The 23,523-nt window shown below is 49.1% G+C and overlaps 1 protein-coding gene across 10 annotated transcripts in view; it reads right to left on the bottom strand.

Annotated features, from left to right (window-relative positions):
• RBPMS (RNA binding protein, mRNA processing factor) overlaps positions 1-23,523 on the bottom strand; it is a 171,530-nt gene that overhangs the window by 22,561 nt on the left and 125,446 nt on the right. For 8 of the 10 annotated variants that reach the window (XM_045997727.1, XM_045997726.1, XM_045997718.1 and 5 more), the window contains one exon: positions 2,513-2,643. The exons of the other annotated variants lie outside the window; for them this stretch is intronic. In XM_045997727.1, the coding sequence (XP_045853683.1) occupies positions 2,513-2,643 (131 nt within the window). The remainder of the gene's footprint in view (positions 1-2,512; positions 2,644-23,523) is intronic. 10 annotated transcript variants of the gene reach the window in all.

Below are 23,523 nucleotides of genomic sequence, written 5' to 3'. Positions count from 1 at the left end.
TCTACCTCCAGTTAATAAGAATTTCTCTCGGGCCCTCTGGGTGAAGGTTAAGTTCTGATTCCCTTGTCTTTGCCTCCACGTCTCTTCTTACCGGCTTCTCATCTACTTAGAGAAGAAAGATCCAAGGAGTCAGTGGAGTGAGGCCTTTCCAAAATTCCAACAGAGAGTAAGTCTTTGGTGAGCCAGCACCGAGGCGTGGAAAGAGCCAGGCCCGGAGTCGGGTGACCTGGCTCCGGTCATGGCAGAGCCAGTCGCGACTTTCAAGAACTCTCCATCTTCTCAGTCTCCTCAACTGTAAAACGGGCCAGACCTGCTGGATCGGTAAAGCCTCTACCAGTTCATTCTAGGATTCTCATCTTGGACAAAGACATTTAAATAACCGTATCTGTTCATGAGCCTTTAGGACACAGAACCCAAGCTTGCACTGGGAATGACTCCAAACAAGTTTTGGGGTTGAGCACAAGGATCTCACTGATTTCAGATGAAAAGTTCCACCAACTTGAGGACCGACGTGGCGGAGCCAAGTGGATTCCAGGTTGGGCAAGTGTCAGGATCAAGGAAGAGCTCCCCGGGGAGGGTGCCGCCACGGGCAGCACATCCCACTAGGTCAAATGGTCGAGTCCACCTCATCTTGGCACTACCTCTAGCCTCTCTCACGATGGGCATGGCCTTCCTAATCTCTTAAACTCTTCAGTTCCTTCTCCCACACACCCCAGATATACAGTGGATTACACCCATTCCATGAAGCCTGGGCAAGTTACCCGGATGTTAGTAAGGCCCCAAAGCCACCATTCCCAGTCTTTTCTGGCCACTGTCCATTCTGGCTTTCCCAGGGCAATGGCGAAAGGCTCTGCGGCCGAATAACAAAGCCACAGATACTCAGAGTACTCTGCACACGTGGCACTGTTCCATAGCATCAGGAACATCCGCCTCAACTGTCAGTTTATCTACACTCAGGCAGTCGAGGAAGAGCAGCGAAGACATACCGGCCGATGGCTGGGGCGGGCCCACAATCACAGGGGGCCTCGCTAGTCACTCCCCATCATCTACTGAGTTCTCCCCAAGGCCACTGCGAACATTTAGATGACTCAGCAGAAGACAGCCACAGGTTATGTTTTATCCCCTCTCCCTCCCCTGCCCCCTTCGAGGAGTGCTGATGAGGACTGAGGGGGAAGCAGCAGCGAGGGAAGGGAGCACGGAAAGCGCAGCTGATCTGGACCCTGGGCCCTCCAGCTCCGAATCCCAGGGCTGCCAGAGGCTCTCACCACCACCATCTACCTTTCCTCACTCCTGGTACAGCTTTCTACCTCCTTCTGCCAACACCGAGGGTCACCGCTTCTTGGGGCCCAGGCACCAAGGCGCTGTCTTTGTAGTTTGCCCACACGGTGCCTGGGAGGCTGGGCCGTGCGCGTGTGCACACGGCCCGAGAGCTCGGCCGACACGGCCGGAGGTCTACGCAGCCAGTACCACGCCCGACCCCTCGGCCGCAAGGACGGAAGCTGGGGGCTGCGGGTCCGTGCTTTAGACGACACCGTGGGCTCCGTGCAACACGGAAGAGCTCTCGGTCAGAAGGAGAAGTTTTCTGGGAAGCTGTGTATTTCGTCCAGCCTTGTAAATAAACACTAAGCGAAACAACCCACCCACCCCACCTGTCTGTCCAGGCCAACAGTGCTTCAGAAACCAGGCATCCCCGCTTCTAGAGGAGTTACACGTGCGCTAAAACGAATAACATCTACGTGTTCTCTTGGGTGCTGCCGACCGTCACCCCGAATCCTCTCCTTACTTCATTACTACTGCCTGCACTAAGAGCAAAAGTGACAGTCACATTTGTTTTCAAGGGGAGAGGGACGGTTGATATGTACGTAGTAAATTTTGTGAAGAAACGAGGGCGCTTATTTAACTAAGAAGGGAAGTGGGTCCAAAGAGAGACCTTCACCTTGACCTGGAATTACATTCTCCACACTACACTGTACCTCCTTTTCTATAGGTAGAAAAAAGGAACCTTCACCCCTCCTGTAACATCTGCAAGCTAGCACACGGTCCTCCTGGATGCTCACACCTCTGCCCTCTGGTCGCTCACTAGCTCTCCTAGAACGCGGGAGCAGAGATCTCCGCCCACACACGTACACACACGGACAGACTCCGGCAAGCCACGCGCCTCCCTCGGCAGCCCCTTGCACACGACCAGGCAGGCGCGACTACGTTCTGGGGACGCCCTCGGGCTGGCTGGGGACTTGGGGGTGGGGGTGGGACCTGCGCCCCGTCTCTCGCGTGTGGTATGAGGGTGAGATCATTAGGGCAGAGAGAAGGTGTCATCTGGGGCAAACATCAGGCAGTGGGGGACATCATGGCTGTCAGACGGTCCTCGAGTCCCGGAGGAGTGTCAGCTTGATTTAGAGGGGCCATTCATCTCCGGAAGGGGGTCTGTTAGCCGGACAGGTGTTAGTTGTACGGTGTGCTCCGGGGGACCGGGGTGGAGTGAGAGGCGTCGTGGCCGACGGGCACCAATTACCTGGGCATGCAGTGAAGCGGGGTAGGTGAAAGCAGGAGGAGGCAGAGCAGGCGCTAACTCCGCTGGGTACAGAGGGTACGGGGCCCACACCTCAGGGCTACTGGGGTAAAGTGCAGGCACTGTGAGCTCATCTGCAAGAAAAGAATAAGGGAAGAGTTAGTGGTCACCAAACAGTGGCTTTCAAATCAGAAACAAAACACCGAATGACCCCGAGCCCCCCGCAGCGCCAGAAGTCAAATTATTCTCATGCCTTCAGTGACCTGTGGCTTCCGGTCCCCGAACGCCAAGCAAGGGAATGGGGAATACGAAGTGGACAAAAAAGCATCTGCTGCCTGTCGGGCCTGCTGGGATCTCAGGCCTGGGCTCTGCCGGGACACTCTGATGTCCTTCCAACCATAGCCGGGGGACCACGGGAACAGTGGGGATTTCCTGCCCCAAACCGCACACGTGGCCCACTGAGGGACAGAAGAAGAAAGAGAACCGGCAGGACACATCCCGTGAAAACCCACTGCAGAGCCTTTGGGAGAACACGGCAGGGCCACGACAGGACCAGAGCCACGGCAGGACCTGTTTATCAGTGTCATTCCTACGGACAAACACACCATGGCCACCGAGCACGGGGCCACCGCTGGGCCTGCAGGACATGTAAGATGTCAAAAATGCCGAGAATGGAAGTGAAACAGCCTGGAGTAGCCTGATTAAAGTTCAACTCCACGAAGATGCAAACTAGAACATTCGCAGTTGCTGCTTATACTGACTGTTATTTTCTAGGGGGAAGAAAGCGAGTGGTGTTGACCACGGACTGGTCGGAATCCGATTCCATTCAGGTCAAGCTGCAGTTTCCCAGGCTGAAGGGCGCGCGCCCGGGGCTGCGAATGGATCAGGAAACAATCCATTAAAGTAACAGCAAACACAGGAGGGAGCATCTCAGCGGAGAAAAAAATAACCTCAGTCGATAGTCACCAGTCTGGGCTCCGAAGCAGTGATCTCGGCACGCTTTTATCACCTGTCAAAGCTGCAATCGAGCTGGCCAAGCGTGCTACCCGGGGCTGCCGAAGGAGTCAGGAAAAGGCGACCGTCCTAAAGCCATTAGTGACTCTGCCATTCAGGACTTTCCAGAAGTCTAGAGTACACGTGACCCAAGGTCGAAAGAGTCATTTCACTCCTGCCCGCGTGTAAGAAGCCACCCCAGGCCTGCTCATTCCGGGTCTCCCTCGTCCTCCCCAGCCTCCCCCCCACTCCCCAAAAAAACACTATGGCTCTGGGCAGGGTTTTCAGTATGGAACGGCGCTAGAAACAGGAAACGTTCCCGAGCATGACGTGGGGACTGCTCTACGGGGCACCCGGAAAGCTGCTGGTCTTATGGGTGCACAGGGACCTGGTAAGGTGTCCACAGCGAGCCAGCAAGGCGATAACTACGGAAAAGACAGGGCGTCCAGGGCTGCTGGAGGACTGTCCATTCAGGGGGCCGCGTGGGGGTCCCAACAGCGTGGAGGGCTACACTGTGGCTGCCCGGAGCCCCTGGCTCCCTCTCTCAACAAGGCAGTTACAATGTCCTCTTTGGCTTGGGGAGAGGAGTGCAGACTGCGTTAGCTTAGACTGGAGAGCCTTGCCCAGAGGGAGGACTCCTCCTCATTATTTGAATAGGAACACAGTAGCATCCCAAGCTTCTTCAAACGGTCAGGTCTACACCACCTATTTCCAGTTGGAGGGTGCGTAGTTTCAGTCAGAAAATTCCTTACGGAGGGGTTGGGAGAACGCTTCGCAGACCCCTGTGTTTCCGGTCACGACAAGACCATATGATTCCCATTAGAGCGACTCTTGAGGGAGCTCCGCTCGTGGAAACCAACTGCTGCCAGAACCCAGGCCTCGGATTTTAAACAAACAACCATTCTCAGGAATGGCGAGCTATTATTGTTGCCGGTGGTACTGTTATTTCAGCTCCTATACTATTTTAAGACATTCTGAGTCTTTAAAAAAAAAAAAAAAGTCAAGACTGTCTCAGGACCTAGTGCACAAATGTCTTAGCCTGTGTTGCTCAGCCCTACCTACTGCGACGGCAGACGACTCTGACTCTGCCATCAGACAGGACGAGGCAGGGCCTGCAGCCTGATGGCAGCAGCACTTCCTCATCCTGTGGCCGTGCAGGAACTAGGGGTGCTCGAATCTGATCCACTTTCCTTCAGAAAGTTTAAAAATGAAATGAGAGGTCTCTCAAGATATCTGACCCGAAAGAGGTAAGTAATGGGGATGGGTAGAGTCAGGATTTCAATCTCGGCCTTGACAGATGGGATTTATGATTCCCAGACATTTCCACATCCAAAGCTGCTGAATAACAGGAGAAGTCGGGTAAGGGAAGAAGAGGCGTAAGAGACGGGAGTGAACGCACGTTTGATCGGGTCTCTCCTACCTCTCCACACCTGTCCCTTCTCCCTGTGAGGTGTCTGGAGTTACCATAAATGTCAGGAGACGTGCAGCGCAGAGTGCGCTGGCCAGGAGGAGGGTGAGGAAGATGAGCTCAAAAGGTGCCAGTAGAGACGCTCTGAGCTGGAAAGCACTGGGGGAGAGGACGGCAGCGAGGAGTTCTCACGACAAGTTTTTAAGGGTTGGCTAGTGAGAGCGCAGGACGGGAGGATCCGGGTCATAACCAAGTCAGCAACCCTGGGGCCGGCTCTGAGACGAGCATTTAGTGTGCAATACTGCTTGTTGGGCGGAACAGTACCTGGTGGAAAATCCTCAAAGTTGTTAAAGATACGCCACTGTTCTATTCAAGGAGCTTAAGAAATACCCATAGGAACTAGATCTAAAATTTCCCAACCCATTCAGCATTTGTCACACTAAAACAAAAATTAAAAAACCAGCAAAAGAGCAAAAGGGGACTCAAACCAGAACAAAGTCGACAGAACAATGATTTTCAAAGTTCAAAATAAAGGTACTGGAACCCTTTCTTCAAACTAATTTTTCCCAGAAACCTTTTTTAATTTAAAAAAAAAAAATTTATTTCTTTGACACAGAGCGAGCGTGAGCGCATCATAGTTCGGCCCACCCGCCCGGGGAATCTGATGTACGCCCACCTTGGGGAACCCCTGCCTGAAGCGGTCTTCTTGGCTCTCTTACTGGATCATTAGACGCTGGAGCAAAGTGTCCGGCATTTTGCTGGCCAAGAGCTCACAGCACTGTTTGTTAGATCAGTGGATGACACACTCCAGCAGAGAAATTGCATGATTCTGGACTTGCTTTGTGAGAGAAACGGGAGGGTCAGAGCAACACAGACACAATGGGCACCACGGGATCAGGACAGGATCACCCGTGCAGGAAAGCCGCCTTCACAGACGCCTCCACGTAACTAGGAGGTTGAAGACTCTGAAAACCCACAGCTTCTCCTGTGACGGAACAAGGAGCTTTTGCCTTTGCGTTCTCTTCCCGGTGGCCAGTACGAGAAAGTTCCAACCGCAGAAGAGACAGGCAGCAGGACTTCCACAGCACAAGCCCCTCACACGGACGACCCCGCTGAAGGAGCGGACAGCGGCATGGCTCAGGGGGGCTTCTCCTTCCTCAGTCTGCCTGTCCTGCTAAGACCTTACTTATTAATAGGCTGGGAGGACTGAAGAAAGGGAAAGTTTGCTGCTGTGGGCCCAGTGGGATGACTAGAGCTGGGGGAGGGGGTGAGACTCCCCCCTGACAAGAGAGGCTCCCGGGCCCCCCAGAGTGAGCCAGGCCTCCGCGCGAGCAGAGGGATCAGGAGGCCAGAGCTTTTTGTTTAGGCTTAATAGAACCCTCTCCTGAGAAGGTGGGTCGGGCCTTTCCCACTGCCCCAGACCCCCCTACATCCTCTCTCCTTTAGCACCTCTGAGGATGAAGTTTTTGAGGGCTTCCAATATACATCTGAAAAGGCCCTTTTCTTAGCACAAAATAGGCAACCAGAAGAGCTCAAATCTGACAAATAAGGACCAGACAAACAAGGACCAGAAACTTCCCCAACTCCACCTCTCAGTCCCTTTGAAAAGAAAAAACTGCCGTGTCTGAGGTCAGTTTAAAGCAGAAGAGCCGGGGAAGATCAACTGGTCTGCCTTTTCATCTTGGATGAGGAAACAAAGCTACAGAAAGGTGATGCTTCCGGTCTAAAGTCACCGAAACAAAGATGAATGGCTCCCAGAAACAAGGGCAAGAGGAACAAGGACCATCTTTAATGAACTTAACCTGAGTACAGTTGAGAATGCAAGTTCCAAGGACTTCAAGTCAGTATTTCCTTTGCCTCTTGGATATTTTCATTTGGAAATATTCACAGCAATCTCATACTCAATGTGTCTGAAACTAAACGCAGTCCCTCCAACTGTCTATCCTCTTCGGGTCCAGATTTCAGTAAAAGACGCCACCTGGTTGCCAAGTCATGATGGCCCGGTAGTGTTTCTCCAGGGACCTACTGAATCTGTCCCACCAATCACTCTGATCTTAAGTACCACTGCTGGGACACTGAAAGGGCCTCCTTACAGTCCCGGCAGCCACGCTGCAGCCAGGACCACATTTAAAATACACAATTCTGCAATGTCACTCTCCTGCTTAAAACCCTTCTAGGATATCTCCTTGCTCTCAGGACAGTGTCTGAACTCTGGCTACCATGGCCCAGAAGACCGCACGTGATCCGGCCATGATCTTCTTTGAGACCAGCCTCTCACAGGGCTCACCATCATGGGCTAGGACCAGTCCTTTTCACTGTGAGACCATGCCTGGTTCTCCCCCACTTCCAGGCCAGGGGCATTCCTCTCCCTCCTTTCAGCTGGCTAAACCCTTATTCTTCAAAGGACTCCACTTAGATGTCCCATAGGTAGGTGGAGGGGAAGGGGGGAGCACTTTCTCTTTGTTCTGCTGGGTGGTCTATCTCCAGGCTGGGCCACACCAGTTACCTCCAAGACCGCAAGTTCTCACTCGGCTCACCCAGCGCTTAGCACAGGGGGGCCAGCAAGTATCAGCAAATCAACCATTTGCTCTACACTTGATAAAACCAATGGAGAAAGAACATAATTTCTATCTGGCCCTTTGGAGGCGATAATCAAATTGTAGGTTATTTCAATTCTATGTGAGAGAGAACTAGACACAGAAAGAGGACACACGTGAGAGCATGCAAATGTGACTTCCTAAGTAAGAGTACATCTCAACTCGGTCTTAATAACACATGATGTTTGCATACATTTTTATATACAACTAAGAGCGTGTATGTCCATTATCATCTTGGATAGCCATTAAAAGCTCTGAGGAGGGACGCCTGGGTGGCTCAGTGGGTTAAAGCCTCTGCCTTTGGCTCAGGTCATGATCTCAGGGTCCTGGGATCGAGCCCCGCATCGGGCTCTCTGCTCAGCGGGGAGCCTGCTTCCTCCTCTCTCTCTGCTTGCCTCTCTGCCTGCTTGGGATCTCTGTCAAAGAAATAAATAAAATCTTTAAAAAAAATAAATGAGGGGCGCCTGGGTGGCTCAGTGGATTAAGCTGCTGCCTTCGGCTTAGGTCATGATCTCAGGGTCCTGGGATCAAGCCCCGCATCGGGCTCTCTGCTCCACGGGGAGCCTGCTTCCTCCTCTCTCTCTGCCTGCCTCTCTGCCTACTTGTGATCTCTCTCTGTGTCAAATAAATAAATAAAATCTTTAAAAAAAAAATAAAAATAAAAATAAATGAATAAATAAAAAAATAAAAAAATAAAAGCTCTGTGGAGAAAAGGGCAGGAATGGGTAGTTTCATTTTATCAATGAGAAAATAACCTATCCATGGTCTGTCTCATAGTTAACTGGTCCAAACTGGGACCAAAACCCTGGTCTGTTGTCTTGTGGCTCAGGGTCCCTTTCACACACCATCCTGCCCACCACTGGTGGGGCCAGAGGACCTAGAGCGTAGGTGGTCTTCATTTCTAGTTACAGCATACTCCATTTACTAGAATACACCCAGGGACAGAGTCCTTTAGGAGAGCTTGCCTGACTGATGAAGAATTTGGCCAGAAAAAATAAAAGGCCCAAACATAATGAAAAATTCCATTTTTAATGAAAAAAAAATCAATTTTGAAGAAAAGACTCTTAAACAGCCAACTCTCACTCACACATACTTAAAAGCAGCTGATCCATGACTATTAAGTAAAGCCCTCAAAAATCAGTCCTACAAGGCCGATTCTTTCAAGGACTATCTTATCCGGACACATTCTCTTGTGAGGGCTACGAATGCAGCCCATGTTGGCTTCCATGCCCCAGCACAATGACTAGCTCTGGAAGTGGGTGGAAGAGAGTGTTTTCCCCAAATTCACATTTACCTGGAAACATTTTTGAAAACAGGAATTCTGCAGGTTTAATTATTTAAGGATCTTGAGAAGAAATCATCCTGCATTTAGGGAGGGCACTAAATCCAATGACTGATGTTCTTAGGAGAGTAGAGGACACAGAAAAGGTGCTGGGAAGATAGAGACAGACCGGAACGACATGTCTACAAGCCAAGGAAGGCCAGCAGACGCCAGTGTTAAGAGACACAGGAGATACTTTCTCCCTTGGAGTCTCCAGAAGGAACCAGCACTGCAGACACCCTTATTTCAGACTCTGTTCTCGTAAACTGCGAGACATTGTTCCCAGCCACCCACTGGTGGTGATTTATTGTGCTCACCCTAGGAAATGACGGTTCCCAGAGAAGGTCAAACACTTTCCCTGACTCCCTAAGAACAGAAGTGTCAGGGAAGAGTCCAGAGATTTGGTGAAAAGCTCAAGGGAGGTCTTCAGCACCACTCAGCACAAATCACAAATGCAATTTCCGTGTTCCGCACATGGAGCTAAATGCTGGAGAAACCAAGAGAAATCGAGTCTGTGCTCAGCTCTCTTCCACGCCTACCTACTTTTCATGATGGCCCTTGGCCACTTCCACTGTTTCAATTCTGAATTCTCTTTAGGGTAACTCGTTAATCGACAGCTTTGATTTCCACTCCAAGGCAGACATTCCCAACTCATCCACAAGTGAACTATCACAACCAAGTCCTCTTCTCACCTCCCCACACTCTCCTTTATATCCCATTTGTTCAGGTTCAAAGTCTCCTTCATTCCCCATATCCAAACAGCTGCCCAATCCTAGTAACAGTAAAGATGACAAGATACTGATAACAATGACAGACCAGTAGGAGCAGAGTAGTAACTAGTGGTTACCGAGCACATAAAATGTGCCCCACACTGTGCTGGGAAGTATGGACACAGGCCCCTTCCCCACGACAGGAAGCAGAGGCACATGGAGGTTATTAAAGAACCAGCCCGCGACTCACAGCAAGTGGCAGAACCAGGATGTGAACCAGGCATCTCGGTCAGTCCAGAATCCAACCCTCGCTACCCTGCCTCTCCCACTCCTGCTTCCACCACCCAGCTGCAGGTTCCAGTCACTCTTGACTTCAAACTGGCTTCCTGCTAACTTCCACTGTCTCCCCACTCCATTTCTTGTCTCATAACACATAATCCTGGAGCAACCTGCAGGAAGGCCAGCCCAGACCCACAAAGTGCGTGCGCCAAGGAAATTCCAAAACCCAGTTGGTCTTGATTCAGCTGGCACAGACTGCCTTCCTGGCCACTGAGCGATTTTTTGTCATGCCTCCGAGCACTCACTGCTCTTAACAGTCCCGTTCTTTCGTTTCCCCTCCAGCTGTTCCAGGACAAAAAACCACCCAACACAATCTGTGGTTTTAAAACGATCCGATTCCCGAGCTGAGAGCTGAAGGGACCCCAGAGCATGCGCAGGAAGAGAACTGCTCCCCCAGGGACTCGGTTCCAGTCGCTGGTTCTGTGTTCCCGCTCATCCCCACCGGACACGTGCGCTCCTCTTCCGTCCTGAGACCCGCAGGGGCAGGGCAGAGGGTTGGCTCCGCAGCCCCTCCCCCAGTCAGGCGCCCGAACTTGGAGGGTTCTCGGCCAGCTTCTCCGAGACCTCGGCTTTCTTAACAACTGGAGTCCAACCTACGTGCGTAACAGGAGCTGCAATTCCAGAAAGTGTTGGTTTTATATCCTTTTAACACTACAAAACCATTTGCCCAGGGCCACTCTGCTAGAGACCGGGCGAAGTTTCCCAAGGCTGGACTCTAGTGCAACTGTACTCACAAGTGTGCCCCCGACGCAGGAGCTCAGGAAATACTTCCTGAATGAATATACCCTTCCTTCCGCGTGGCGTACCCACCCGCCTTTCTTCTGTTCTAGAACCTGTGCTCAGTTAAAGCGAGTCTTCTGTTGCCTAAACAACCCTTTCCATCCGTGGTAGAGAATTTAAACTGGAAAGGGACTTTAGTATTGTACGTGTGAAGTGTGGCGAGCGTGTGGGGCCATTCGCATATCAAACGGTAATAATAAGGATATTTACACAGCACGTACTTTGTGCCAAACACGTCAGAGACTTGAACCTGTTTATTCTCCACAGCATCCTTCTGAGGCAGGTCCTGCTATTATCATCTCGCTGTCACGAATGCAGGATGGTAAGGACTTGGAGAGGTTAAGTGACAGGCCCAAGGCCACGTAGCTGCGAGCGAAGCCATGATTTCAGGACAGACAATGCGGCTGCAGAGCTCATGCTCTCACCCCCCAAACTGTTAAGGCCTAACTTTTTTTTTCTTTTTAAAGATTTTATTTATTTGACAGGCAGAGACCACAAGTAGGCAGGGAGGCAGGCAGAGATAGAGAGAGGAGGAAACAGGCTCCCCGCTGAGCAGAGAGCCCGATGCGGGGCTCAATCTCAGGAGGCTGAGATGATGACCCCAGCCAAAGGCAGAGGCTTTAACCCGCTGAGCCACCCAGGCGTCCCATGCCTAATTTCTTAACCAAGTTAGAAAGGGTAGGTCACTACCTTCAAAAACAAAAAAGAAACTGCTTCTGCGGGGTGGAAATATGACAATTCTGATCTGCTTCTCTGGGCCACGATGGTATTTAATTAAAACTTAAATATACAATGAGAAAAGCGTACTTAAGAGGTGATTTTCACCTATGTTTTCCAAAAACTAGTTCAGAGACACACTCTGTGTACATGCACACCGAGTAAAAGAGAAAGGAGGCATGAGGCAGGTTTGGCTTTCAGGACAGACGAGAGACGTCAACTACCTGTGCTGTCCTGACAGAGCCCTGGGGGCCGTAGAACGTTAGGGAAAGAAACCTCTTCCTTCCTCTAGAGAATATTCAGCCTTTTCCTAAAAACCTCCAGTTGCCACTCACCTTTTTTGTGGTGAGGGAGGGAAGCTAAAATGGGGAAGTGTTTTCGAGAACATGGGTGGCACAAGTGTCTTTTTCAGGACCCTGTTCCCTGAAGAGACCCTCTCTCCAGTCTATACCCGCGGATCAGCCACCAAACCGTCTGATGAAGCCATTGCGCTTCCTGAGGAGGCTGTGTCTGTTTCGCTCACCGCCGTATCCCTGGTGCCCGGCACAGCACATGTGATGAGCAGACATTCATAACTTTTAGGAAGTGCTGTGTTAGGCATGAATCTCTCAGTACATCTTTTTTTCCAATGAGGTAAGTTCTAAGAATAGAAAAACTATGTCTAAGGTGATGAGCATTTTTTTTTTTTAACAGATTTTTTTTTTTTTGAGAGAGAGCAAGCGAGGGAGGGAGCAAAAGGAGAGACTCTCCAGCAGGCTCCCTGCTGAGCACAGAGCCAGGAGCGGGGCTTGATCCCATGACCCTGAGATCATGACCTGAGCCAAAATCAAGAGTCAGATCTCAACCGACTCAGCACCCAGGCGCCCCTAAGGTGATGAACACTTTTAAGGACCTTGGTATATCTCACTGTGTGGAACTGTTCCCCATATTACATTCCCAATAGAGACACATCTGTACCAACTTTTAAGTATGACAACATTGGGAGTCATCATTAAACACAAAACTAAACAAAAACATTATCTGCAAAACATCTCTCCATTATTTTAATGTATGCTTCTTTGATAGTTAAAGTGGAACCCATCTGTAGTCGGAACAGGTGCTGCCCAGAGAAATCTTCATTAAGGCAGGATGCTCTCCTGAAAACCCAGGAGGGACCAAACATCCTTCCGACAGCTCCCTTAATGGTACGTACATACCCTGATCACTGTCCCGATCACTCAGACCGAAAATGATCGCTTTCTATTAGTTTATTTCCCAAATTGTAACCCCCTGTCCCAGCACCTAGGTTTAGCGCACAAAAGATATTCAATCAAAGCCTGTTCAATTTAACTGATATCGAGTGGCTGCAATTTCTTACACTCTCAAAATTGAGAAACATATAATCAAGCCAATGATTTCCAGTTTAGCACCTTTTCTCGACTTTTAAGAAAATGTCAGTGTAAATCTGTATGGGTTTCGATCCAGATAAAAAGGCAGGAAAAAGGCAGAAACTTCAGTCACTTGTCACAGCTACAGTTTTAAAGAGACTGAAACTGAATTAGGGAATTGAGGAGTCAGAACCTGAAACCATACCTTGGAGTACAAACACCACGAATCCAGACACGGAGAAGCACGGTGGGGTACGGGCCGTGTGAATTCCTAAATGGAGCCTGAACTGACCCCCGCTCTATGAGCTTAGCAACTCTCCCCCTTTTGGTTCCCCCATCGATGCTCACGGCTGCCCTCAGCTACTCGCCCTTGCTTTATGCACAGGGAACGTCAAGAACACGCACAAGCCGCTGGCAGAGCGTAATATACCAGCTGTGGTGCCTGCGAGGATGAGAGGCGGGTGGGCCACACGCACCACACCTGTCACCCCGCTTCCCACCTTCTTGCTTTTCCCTCACAACAGTTCGACCCTGGTCGACAGTCTGTTCCTGGAAGAATTGAGGTACACAGGAGCGGCTATGTCAAAAAGTTCTATGCACACATCACACAAATCAAGAAAACCTATCCACCAATTTATGGAAATTAAAAAACAAAACAAAACAAACAACAAACAGGCACTAGCCTATGCTAACATTCTGTATCCCAAGAGACCTTTCCAGTCACCAGAAAAAAAGAGCCCATAGATTAAAAGGTGTCAGTCCTTCACAGACGATAAAGACCTCGTGTAGTGAAATGCCACAGTCCCTAGAGAGGAAGAGCTGAAAATTTCACTGTCCTTCCTAGCTTCTCAGGGGCTACTGTAAGTGGGGCTCCTAGAAATTTGAACTAAAATTGCAGCTATAAAACGGAACAAATCAATTCACACAGAGGAGTTGTGTGCATCCTTTAGCATCCTCCTGACTGAGGGGGTGTGGGCACTCTGCCACAAGAAACTCCCCACCCCCGGCTGTCAGTGCTCCGAGGCTGATGCACCCACAGGATGCACCGTGGCCACCACCAGGGTCCTCGAAGCCCTCGGGAGGAGTCCGGGAGCTGGACCGCACGTGTCCCAGGCACGAACGTGCTCTCCCTCAACTGCTCCTGCCCCGGCCTCCACATGGTACTCACGGAACACACGATATAATGAGGACTCGATCCGTCAAGGTGCTGTGATGATCGTTATTTGAAATAGGATTTTAGGGGCGCCTGGGTGGCTCAGTGGGTTAAAGCCTCTGCCTTCGGCTCAGGTCATAATCCCAGAGTCCTGGGATCCAGCCCCACATCAGGCTCTCTGCTCAGCGGGGAGCCTGCTTCCCCCCCCAACCCCTTCTGCCTACTTGTGACCTCTCTGTCAAATAAATAAATAAAATCTAAAAAAAAAAAAAAAGAAGAAGAAGAAAGAAAAAAAAAAGAAATAGGATTTGAACACCGATCTGAATGCCGGATCATCACCACCATCCTAGAGGAAGCCTTCCTCGGTCTATCGGACCCTCGGCCCCACACAGCGGACGGCTGCAGCAGAGGCTGCTAAGCGCCGCTCTGTGCTGAGCGGGTTAAACAGCTCTTTCCGGGAGGCTAAAAATCCAACACCTAAATGTAGAAAGTCTCACGCTGCCCATCACTGTGAATGCGAAAAATAGGAACAGAGCCGTCAGCAGACCCGCAACTGGCTGTCCACAACGCGTAACAAAGTTGCTTGCACACCGAAAATGCAGAAACGCCTCCTTTTCCATCTTCTCCCAACACCTCCCTTCCTTTATTTGTTCAGCTTCAGAATCTGGTGGGTCCGATGAAATCCTGAGTGCAAAGCAGAACTCCACTGGTAGAAAACTCTGCTGTGGTCTCTGAGCTGCTTCCCTTCGTCCCTCTAGGCTCTCAGAGGTGACAGCAGTTCCAAATGACCACCTGAAGGACAACTCTACCTGCATACGCTGTGACGGCACCAAACAAAATGCTTTCTCAGGGTTCTGAACCAGGAGGACACGAGACGGATGAAGAAACTGGGCAGTCACCCGCCAGAGAAACAAAAAGGGACGAAGCCAAGGTTCTTTTTTTTGTTGTTTTTTAAAGGTTCTATTTATTTATTTGACAGAGAGATCACAAGGAGGCAGAGAGGCAGAAGCAGGTTCCCCACCGAGCAGAGAGCCCTATGCGGGGCTCGTTCCCAGGACCTTGGGATCATGACCCGAGCTGGAGGCAGAGGCTTAACCCACTGAGCCACCCAGGCGCCCCGAAGCTAAGGTTCTTAACGGCAGCTCAGGGCCAGCATGAGTGAATACACCCTGGTCTCCGAAAGGGTAGTTGGGGCTACTTTCTCAAATTTTACCACTTCTCCGGCCATGCGTGCAGCAAGCAATTACCAAGTACGGAGCGCGGGCCAGATGCCGGGTGAAAGCCACCATCTTTTATTTTTCCAGCCCAAATGTGGGCCAGTGATGCTGAGCTCCAGAAGGACCTCATTCTGTACAAACTGGAAAGGTAATTCCTATTTACTGGAATGTATCCAGGCCATCCCAGGGTAGGGTGGGGAGAAGAATGTACTTGAGGAAAACTATGTGGAAATGGACCTCCTTCTTAATTTCACAGTGGCAGGCTAGTAGGAAGATGTGATTTGTCATCCAGAAAGTGCTAGAAAGTCTTCAGGGAGTCTTCAGGGAGCCAGCCAATGCTCACTGAAAACGGACAAGAAAGAAACGACTGACCTTCCTGAGTCAGTGTTAACACGTTTAACAGTGTAACACATTCCAGAAATGTGATCAAAAGTGACTCAGTGAGTCTCACCTGAACGTCAAACCGCTGCTTCTCGTCTTTAAGTCTTTCAGTTGTAGGCGTTGCCAGCGGCACCACCTCGGACAACTGACCTAATTTCTCTGGGCCTCGGTCTCCTCAGGTAAAAATACAGAATACCACAGAGCTTCATTGTGAAAAGGAAAGGAGAATCTGAGAGGCACAGAAGAGATGCTCGGGGTCACACCGCGTCTGTTAGCAAACAGCAGCAGTAAGCGACGCTGCCCTTGTCAGGAGGGGAGGACGCGATCTGGGAGTGTAAATGAGGTTGTCTGCAACAGGAAATCTATCCTCACTACCAGAAAATTCCTTGGTCCACCACACTGACGGGGGCCAGACCTGCAAAGAGGCGGCAGCAGGGAGTGGAGCTTTGGAATGTGTGCCCTCAGCCACTTCTGTTTAACCCTGTTTCTTCCTCATTCTTTTGTGCCTCAAACTTACCGTTGAGCTCTTTTTACCAGGAATGAGTTGATGACCACTGGAAGATAAGGTTTTGTTAACTACTTTTTTTAAAATTTTATTTATTTGACAGAGATCACAAGTAGGCAGAGAGCCCCACGCGGGGCTTGATCCCAGGACCCTGGGATCATGATCTGAGCCAAAGGCAGAGGCTTTAACCCACTGAGCCACCCAGGCACCCCTGTTAACTACTATGTTAACCACCCACATGGCATTTTCTAATGTTTAAAATAATACATTAAATGTTAATTGGATTTAAGGAAAAAAACAAAGGACACTGAAATTAAAAACAAACAAAATGCTTTTAAGAGCAGATTTCCCTAAAAAAAAAAAAAAAAAAAAAAAGTCTCACTGCCCTCAGCTTCTCTAAGGGGAGTTGGTCTGCTCAAAAGGCCCATTTCACCTCAGGATAAAAGCGGCCAAGTTCCTCTGCAGACTGATCTTGCCTGTCCTGGCCACTCAGTCCCACAGGCTACCAGACTTCCACAGTACAACAGCAGCTCCGGGTGCTGATCCATCTAGCCCCCGCACTGGCCAGATTTTCCCATCTTCTCCCCCATCTCTCCGCCTCATAACAATCAGGGTTAACTGCTAAGTTTAAGAGCAACCATAACAAAAACCCTCGATGTTAATTGTGCAGGAGGTTAATAGTCACACTGTTGACTTTCCAGTAAGATAAACAGCGTGAACTTGGCCAGCCCTAACATATACGACCCCGCCTCTCATTCCTGCAGACTGTCCTCATTCCTGGGATGTGCGTGCACTGGAGAGAACAGGGCATCCCAACCTGCTCAAAGCACGGAGCTGCCCAAAGAAAACCGGAGGAGTTTAGGCTGAGCTTCTCTATGTTGGGGAATAAGTAATTCCATCTCATGAGGACCTGGAGTCTGTGATGAACAAATTACTCGCAAACTCTGAAAGACTGCCTGGTAGAGTCTGTCCTTTTCTAGTTCTCCTCCGCCTGCAAGACCAGGAAGTTCTGCACGAGAGGGGCCGGCAGGATGGCTGGCTCCCTCCGGAAGGACTTTTGAGCCTGGGTGCGGGATCCGCGCAGGAACCAAGGGGCTGGTGGGAGGGCTTTGCCTCCCCCAAAGCGAGATACCAGAAGGATCTTAGAGTAGAAAGGGGACGCCCGAGTCATCCTGGTGTCTGCAAGATCCCTCAAAAATCTAGAACTGGCAGTTGGTTAAGCATTACGAAGATGGTCACACAAGGTTTTGAAAAAAACAATCGAGGAGACTCTTACTGTTCAAATCCTGAGACTGATTAAATAAGAACAAAATGGCATATTATTATAGCCACCAAAAGAGATGATGGGAGAGATCTCTATTTACAAACACGGAGGTTGTTAATGAGACACTCGGCAAAGAAGTGACTAGGTTACTGGACACTATATATAGTACAATCCCATTAACACAGACACACAGCAGCTTTGCATGAGGATCCGGGATAACGTGCTGGTAGGAGGCCCTAGGTTTAAGCCGATCATTAGCTATGTGACCGGGGGTGAGGTAGTAACTTAAGGCCAAATTTCCTCATCTGAAAACTATTAAAGAGGAAGAAGGTGAAGGGGAAGAGGAGGGGGGAAGACATGTTCTCATAGGCTAGCATGAAAATTTAATGAGAGAGGTAAGAACAATTTTTAAAAGCTCCTGGTGATGGGGTGCCTGGGTGGCTCAGCCAGTTAAGCGTCCAACTTCTGATCTTAGCTCAGGTCTTGATCTCAGGGTTTTGAGTTCAAGCCTGGCGTTGGCCTCCATGCTGGGCGTGGAGCCTGCTTAAAAATCAAAACCCCAAAACACACCCCTGCCGCCACTACCCTGCCACAGACAAAACCAAACCAAACCAAGAAAACACCAAAAAGCCCAAACCCAAACACTCCTTGTGATATAAAACATTTAAAAATTTTATTTTATTTAGAGCCAGAGAATGAGCGGGGAGAGACAGAGAGGGAAAGGGAGAGCATCCCAAGCAGGCTCCACACTCAGCGTGGAGCCTCACAAGGGGCTCGATCTCAAGACCCTGAGATCATGACCCGAGCCGAAATCAAGAGTTGGATGCTTGACTGACTGAGCCATCCAGGCTCCCCTGTGATAATAATAACACCTTTCTAATATCACTATGATTTATCTCTGGATGGTGGATTCTGTGGATAAATATATCTCTGGATTTTTTTTTGCTCATTATGCCTTCTGAATTTCTACTACGGACATGTATTTTACCCATTATGTTTTCATTTTTTACAGGGGCAAAAATATGGGGCACCTGGGTGGCTCAGTTGGTTAAGCATCTGCCTTTGGCTCAGGTCATGATCCCAGGGTGCTGGGATCAAGTCCCACATCAGACTCCCTGCTCAGTGGGGGGTCTGCTTCTCCCCCTCCTTTTGCCCCTCCTCCCCACCCCACTTCTGCTCCCTTTCTTCTCTCTCTCAAATAAACAAAATCTTTTCTAAAAAAACAAATAAATAAACGAAGGGGTAAAAACATAGGGGTCATGGAAAAAAAAAAAAAAGAACACATCGTTCCAATGTTATAAACAACACACGCAGGAAATGGGGGTATGAAAACCGAAGATTTTCTTCATTTCGTACTTGTTAAATTTCTTGTCAGTAAAAGCACCTAGAAGAAAAAAACATCTAAACCCCAGCACACGAATCATTAAAAATAAGTCCTAACACATGTTACACAACATGCATCAATCCTGAAAATATAAAGAGAAAGAAGCCAGCTATTAAAGGACACACGTTATAGGATTCCACTTACACGAAATACCTAGAACAGACAAGCTCACAGAGATAGAAAGTCAGTCAGAGACTACTAGGGAGCATGGCAGGGAGGAACAGGGAGTTACTGGCAAAGAAAAAGCTGTGGAAATAGTGATAATGGTTGCAAAACACTGTAGATATATGTAATGCCACTGAACCGTACACTTAAAATGGCTAAAGTGCCAAAATGACATCATATACATTTTACCACACACACAAAAGATAATATACAAAAACACACTGAATTGTACATTTTAAATTGGTGAACTGTAGGGTATGGGAATTATTACTGTTTTTAAAAATTGTTATTTTTTAGATTTTTAATTTTATGTATCCGACAGAGAGAGAGGGCACGAGTGAGCGTGCACGCACAAGCAGGCAGAGCGGCAGGCAGGGGGAGAGGGAGAAACAGGCTCCCCCCGAGCCAGGAGCGGGACTCAATCCCAGGATCCTGGGATCATAATCTATGGCGAAGGCAGACGCTTAACTGACTAAGCCACCCAGACTCCCCAAAACTCTATCTTAATAAAGTTGTTAAAAACCCAGAACCACCTCGGGCGCTGTGGCCAAACTTACCTGGCTTCTGAACCCTAGATGGGCAACTAACCAACTGTTAGCCAGGACATGTTTTTTAAACTCTGAGCCTGACCCCTCATCTGTGAAATGAGGAGAACAGCTGTACTTACACCAAAGACTGTTTGGAAGAGTGAGGAAATAATTTAAAAAAAAAAAAAAAAAAAAAAAAAAGAGTTTAACAAACCGCTCTGGATGAGAAACCGTTGCGATCATCATCATTTTAAACTTCTCATTCCTCAAGATTCCCAAGGGTCAAACAGGCTCTACCCATTGACTCCAGGTTTCACCAGCTCTCACAAGTCTGTAGAACCTAGTGACCCACCACCATGGCAGCAAGAGAGAATCCGGACACACGTCCTGGATCCCCATCCAAGACCACCAGGCAAACACACTGGAGGGACATGGGGCTGCCTGCCTCAACCTGCCGGTCCCACGCAGGGTCTGCTCCCCATCTTCATTACCAAAGTCTCCCAGCAACTCACAGGAGGGACAGAAAGCACACGGAACAGTGCCCTGTTGCAGAGACTGGCCACCTCAGACCACCCATCCTAAGCAATGGAACATTCCGCACAAGAGCAGTCCGCCCCAGCAAGGATTAACACAAATGGAAAGTACCCGTATGGGTTATACTGTTAACTGGGAGGAACATGAAGGAAGGAAAGGGACCTTCTCTCTCAATCTCTCTCTCCCTGTCCCTTCCCTCCTAGAGCTGAACGCACCCAGTTCCTTTAACCTTTTCTCAAAGCAACGCCCCCTTCCAATCTTTCAGTCATTTTTCTTGTGCTGGATCCCGCCCAAGTTTTTCTTTTCTCACACAGTGCTCAGGCCCAACACGGGACGCAGGGGCTGGGAACGGTCTGGTAAGCGGATCACAGAGCCTGCGGTCCGTGCGGTGTGGGGCTTGGACAGTCAATTCTAAAAAGCTCAGGTCGTGTGAGTAAGCAGGGGCTGTGGGCCAGCTAGCAGGGAAGGTGACACCAGCTTACAGACACCCCCCAGAGGGAAGAGAGACTGTTCGGACGGCTGCCTCTGGACCCAGCATGAGAAGTGATGGCAAGGAGAGGAGCATGGGACATTTGGGTCAGAGACCCGGAGAACTGGTGATTGGGGGAAAGAAGAACAAACCTCATCCAGAATTCCCCCATCCAGGGGCGCCTGGGTGGCTCAGTGGGTTAAACCTCTGCCTTCAGTTCAGGTCATGGTCTCAGGGTTCTGGGATCGAGGCCCGCATTGGGCTCTCTCTGCTCAGCAGGGAGCCTGCTTCTTCCTATCTCTCTCTCTCTGCCTACTTCTGATCTCTGTCTCTCAAATAAATAAATAAAATCTTAAAAAAAAAAAAAAAAAAAAAAGAATCCCCCCATCCAAAATGGGAAAGATCTCTCTGGGCAGCTGTGAGATGGCGGCGGGGGCAAGGCTTCCACGTGTGGAGACTGCACACCGGCTCCCAGGGCTGTTTCGTACGCTAGTTCCTCTGTCCCCGCTGCAAATACAGAATGAGAAGCCTGCCCGAGGGTTTAGGGAAACATATCTCAAGGTTTTGTTGGAAAAGTTACTTTTCCCACACTCAAATATCTTTAGAGGAGAATCAGGTCCGAAGGGGCAAACGGTGCTGGAAACAGAGGTGGGGCAGTACTGGGAAAGCTTCTTGGGAGTCCTGGTCCAAAAAGCAGGCTACCGTGCCCTTTTTAGGATGGAGCCACAGAGCTCTAGCTGAATCATCACGCTGGCACTTTTGGTGATGCATTTGTTATCCTTCATTTAATTTTTACAGGATGAGAAAATACCTAAAACAAAGCCACTTGAAAACCCACTGCTCAGTTGCTAAGTTCCTTCTGATAATGTAATTCTTTTTCTTCCAGCTCTCCGAGAGTTCCCAACTCCTTTGAATTAAAGAGACAACCTAACCGTAATAAGGGTTTCCATTTACACCCCCCTTCCTTCCTTCCTTCTTCCTATACCCACTGCACACACCATCAAATCACCGCTAGTGAGGAGTTCGTGAATGAAGTTATTCTTGCCACTCAACTGTAAGACCCATTCTTCCTCTAGCCTGGAATGTAATTTGTCTCAATCAAGGGGCAGCCATAGATTCGTTTCCCAAAGGCTGTGTGTGCTTCAAGAGCCAACTTCAGGGCCTCCCAGGCTTCAAAGCCCCCAAATTTGATCTTGGTGGAGTGTTTTCACTTTTTAATTGTAGTATTTATACTACTACACTATGCTACTACCTTTGTCTTCCTTCTTGAGAACAAAAACTCTATAAGATCTTTGTCTAGAAGGAAAGTGATCCTTTAGTCCTCTCCTCCTGACCGATGTTCCATAAGAAGTAAGTATGTTCTGCCCAGGTGTAAGAACTCACTCTTTCCAGAATATCGCAGTCTTTCTGGGGAACCATCCCCCAGAAGTCTAGATTCTGAAGGGCTATCATATAGAAACGGGGCTAGACTTGTTCCAATAAGGTCCAGGGAGTAAAAATAGGTGAGTGCCAAGTTTCAGGGAATATAGATTTTGACTAGTTAGTAGCAGAACTGGAGCAAGAATGAATTAATTTAGCAAGCATTTATTCAACACCTACTATGTGTCTGACGTGAGGCAGAGCCCCGTCTTACTACTCAAGAAGCTTTGAGACTACAGAGGGAGATGGAGAAACAGGTGGCAGTTTGGATCCAGTACAGCAAGGAATAAGAACAGTTACCAACCCAGCAGGGCAATGAATCCACCTCTGGAGAGTCCGAGAAGCTTTCTAGAGGATGAGACAGTGAAGATGACTTCTGAAGGACAAGCAGCGAATTTGCAAAAGGACTGGATTTACAACCAGGGAACGGACACTATGGGTGGAAAGGTCAGAGGCCAAGAGAGCACAGCACGAGCCAGCAAAGAGGGCCCCCACCTGTCCCCCCCAGCAGAGTACTGCCAGAGGACAGCTTTAAGGAGACCTCTGGCTGGGGGACAGGAGCAGAGGTGCAGACCACAAAGGGCCCGTCCCCCACGTGAAGGAAGCGAGACCCTATCCAGAGGGCAGGCTGTGGAGCTCTTCTCAGTCAGTACAGTGATGTGCACCTATTAAAAATACTTTTTTGGGGTGCCTGGGTGGCTAAGTGGGTTAAGCCTCTGCCTTCAGCTCAGGTCATGATCCCAGAGTTCCTGGGATCGAGTTCCTGGGATGGAGCCCTGCAGAGGGCTCTCTGCTCAGCAGGGAGCCAGGTTCCCCGCCCCCCACCCCCTGCCTGCCTCTCTGCCTACTTGTGATCTCTGTCTGTCAGATAAATAAATAAATAAATCTTTAAACACACACACACACACACACACAAAACCCTTTTCATCAAAAGGTCTGTTACCATAACTGCTGCTACTCTGGGATTTAAATGCATCAAGTATTTAAAAATAAATCCGTTCCTTCTGCATTAGTGGTACGGAACTCTTCCACACACTGTGTAATGGTATTCAGGGGAGAATTTGAGAGAGTGAGCCAGAGGCAGGTGAGCCTCAGAGAGGGAGGGCGGTCCCTGGGTTGGTCCTGAGACTAGCAACCCATCTGGCCTCAAGGTCTAGGCCCTCGTCGACCACCTTCCTCTCTAGAACCCAGGATTTACCTACCTACAGTTCCCTCAAAGAGTTTCCATTTTTCTAAGCTCTCATCACTCAGTCACTTAAACGTGTAACACCAGTCTTTCTAGAAACTGGAAAAATAAAAAAATAAAAAATAAAAAAAAAAACCTCTTATGGTTCCACTTAATCATGTTAAGGCACTTAACGTTTTTCAAGTATAAAGTCTCACACTTTTATCTGATGGCTTGTATTATGGCTCCAGAATGTCAGATGACTTCAGAGAGGAAGCCAGTGAACTTTGAAAGGACATCATTTACATTTGTTTGTGGTATCGGGTAGCACTTAAAATATATAAATGGGGAGATGTGGGCAAGAAAAACAGAAAGATATCTAAAGTTTCCAGAGGATTACTGTAGATCTTTTCATGGGGGGTGGGGAGCAGGAGGATCAAACGGAAAAATGATTACAGGACTTAAAACATTCAAAAAGAATCACATAGTTTCCTGTTTGCACATCTCTTGGCATTTGTTAATACCAGAGTCTAGGTCTTGGGAGAGGCCAATATATTTCAGACTTTTAAAAGTTCACTTGGATTTAAACTAGAAGTGGG

Source organism: Meles meles, chromosome 2, assembly GCF_922984935.1.
Source record: "Meles meles chromosome 2, mMelMel3.1 paternal haplotype, whole genome shotgun sequence".
Lineage (NCBI taxonomy): Eukaryota > Metazoa > Chordata > Mammalia > Carnivora > Mustelidae > Meles > Meles meles.
Note: the sequence above shows the minus strand (reverse complement) of the source record. Positions and strands in the feature narration are given on the sequence as shown.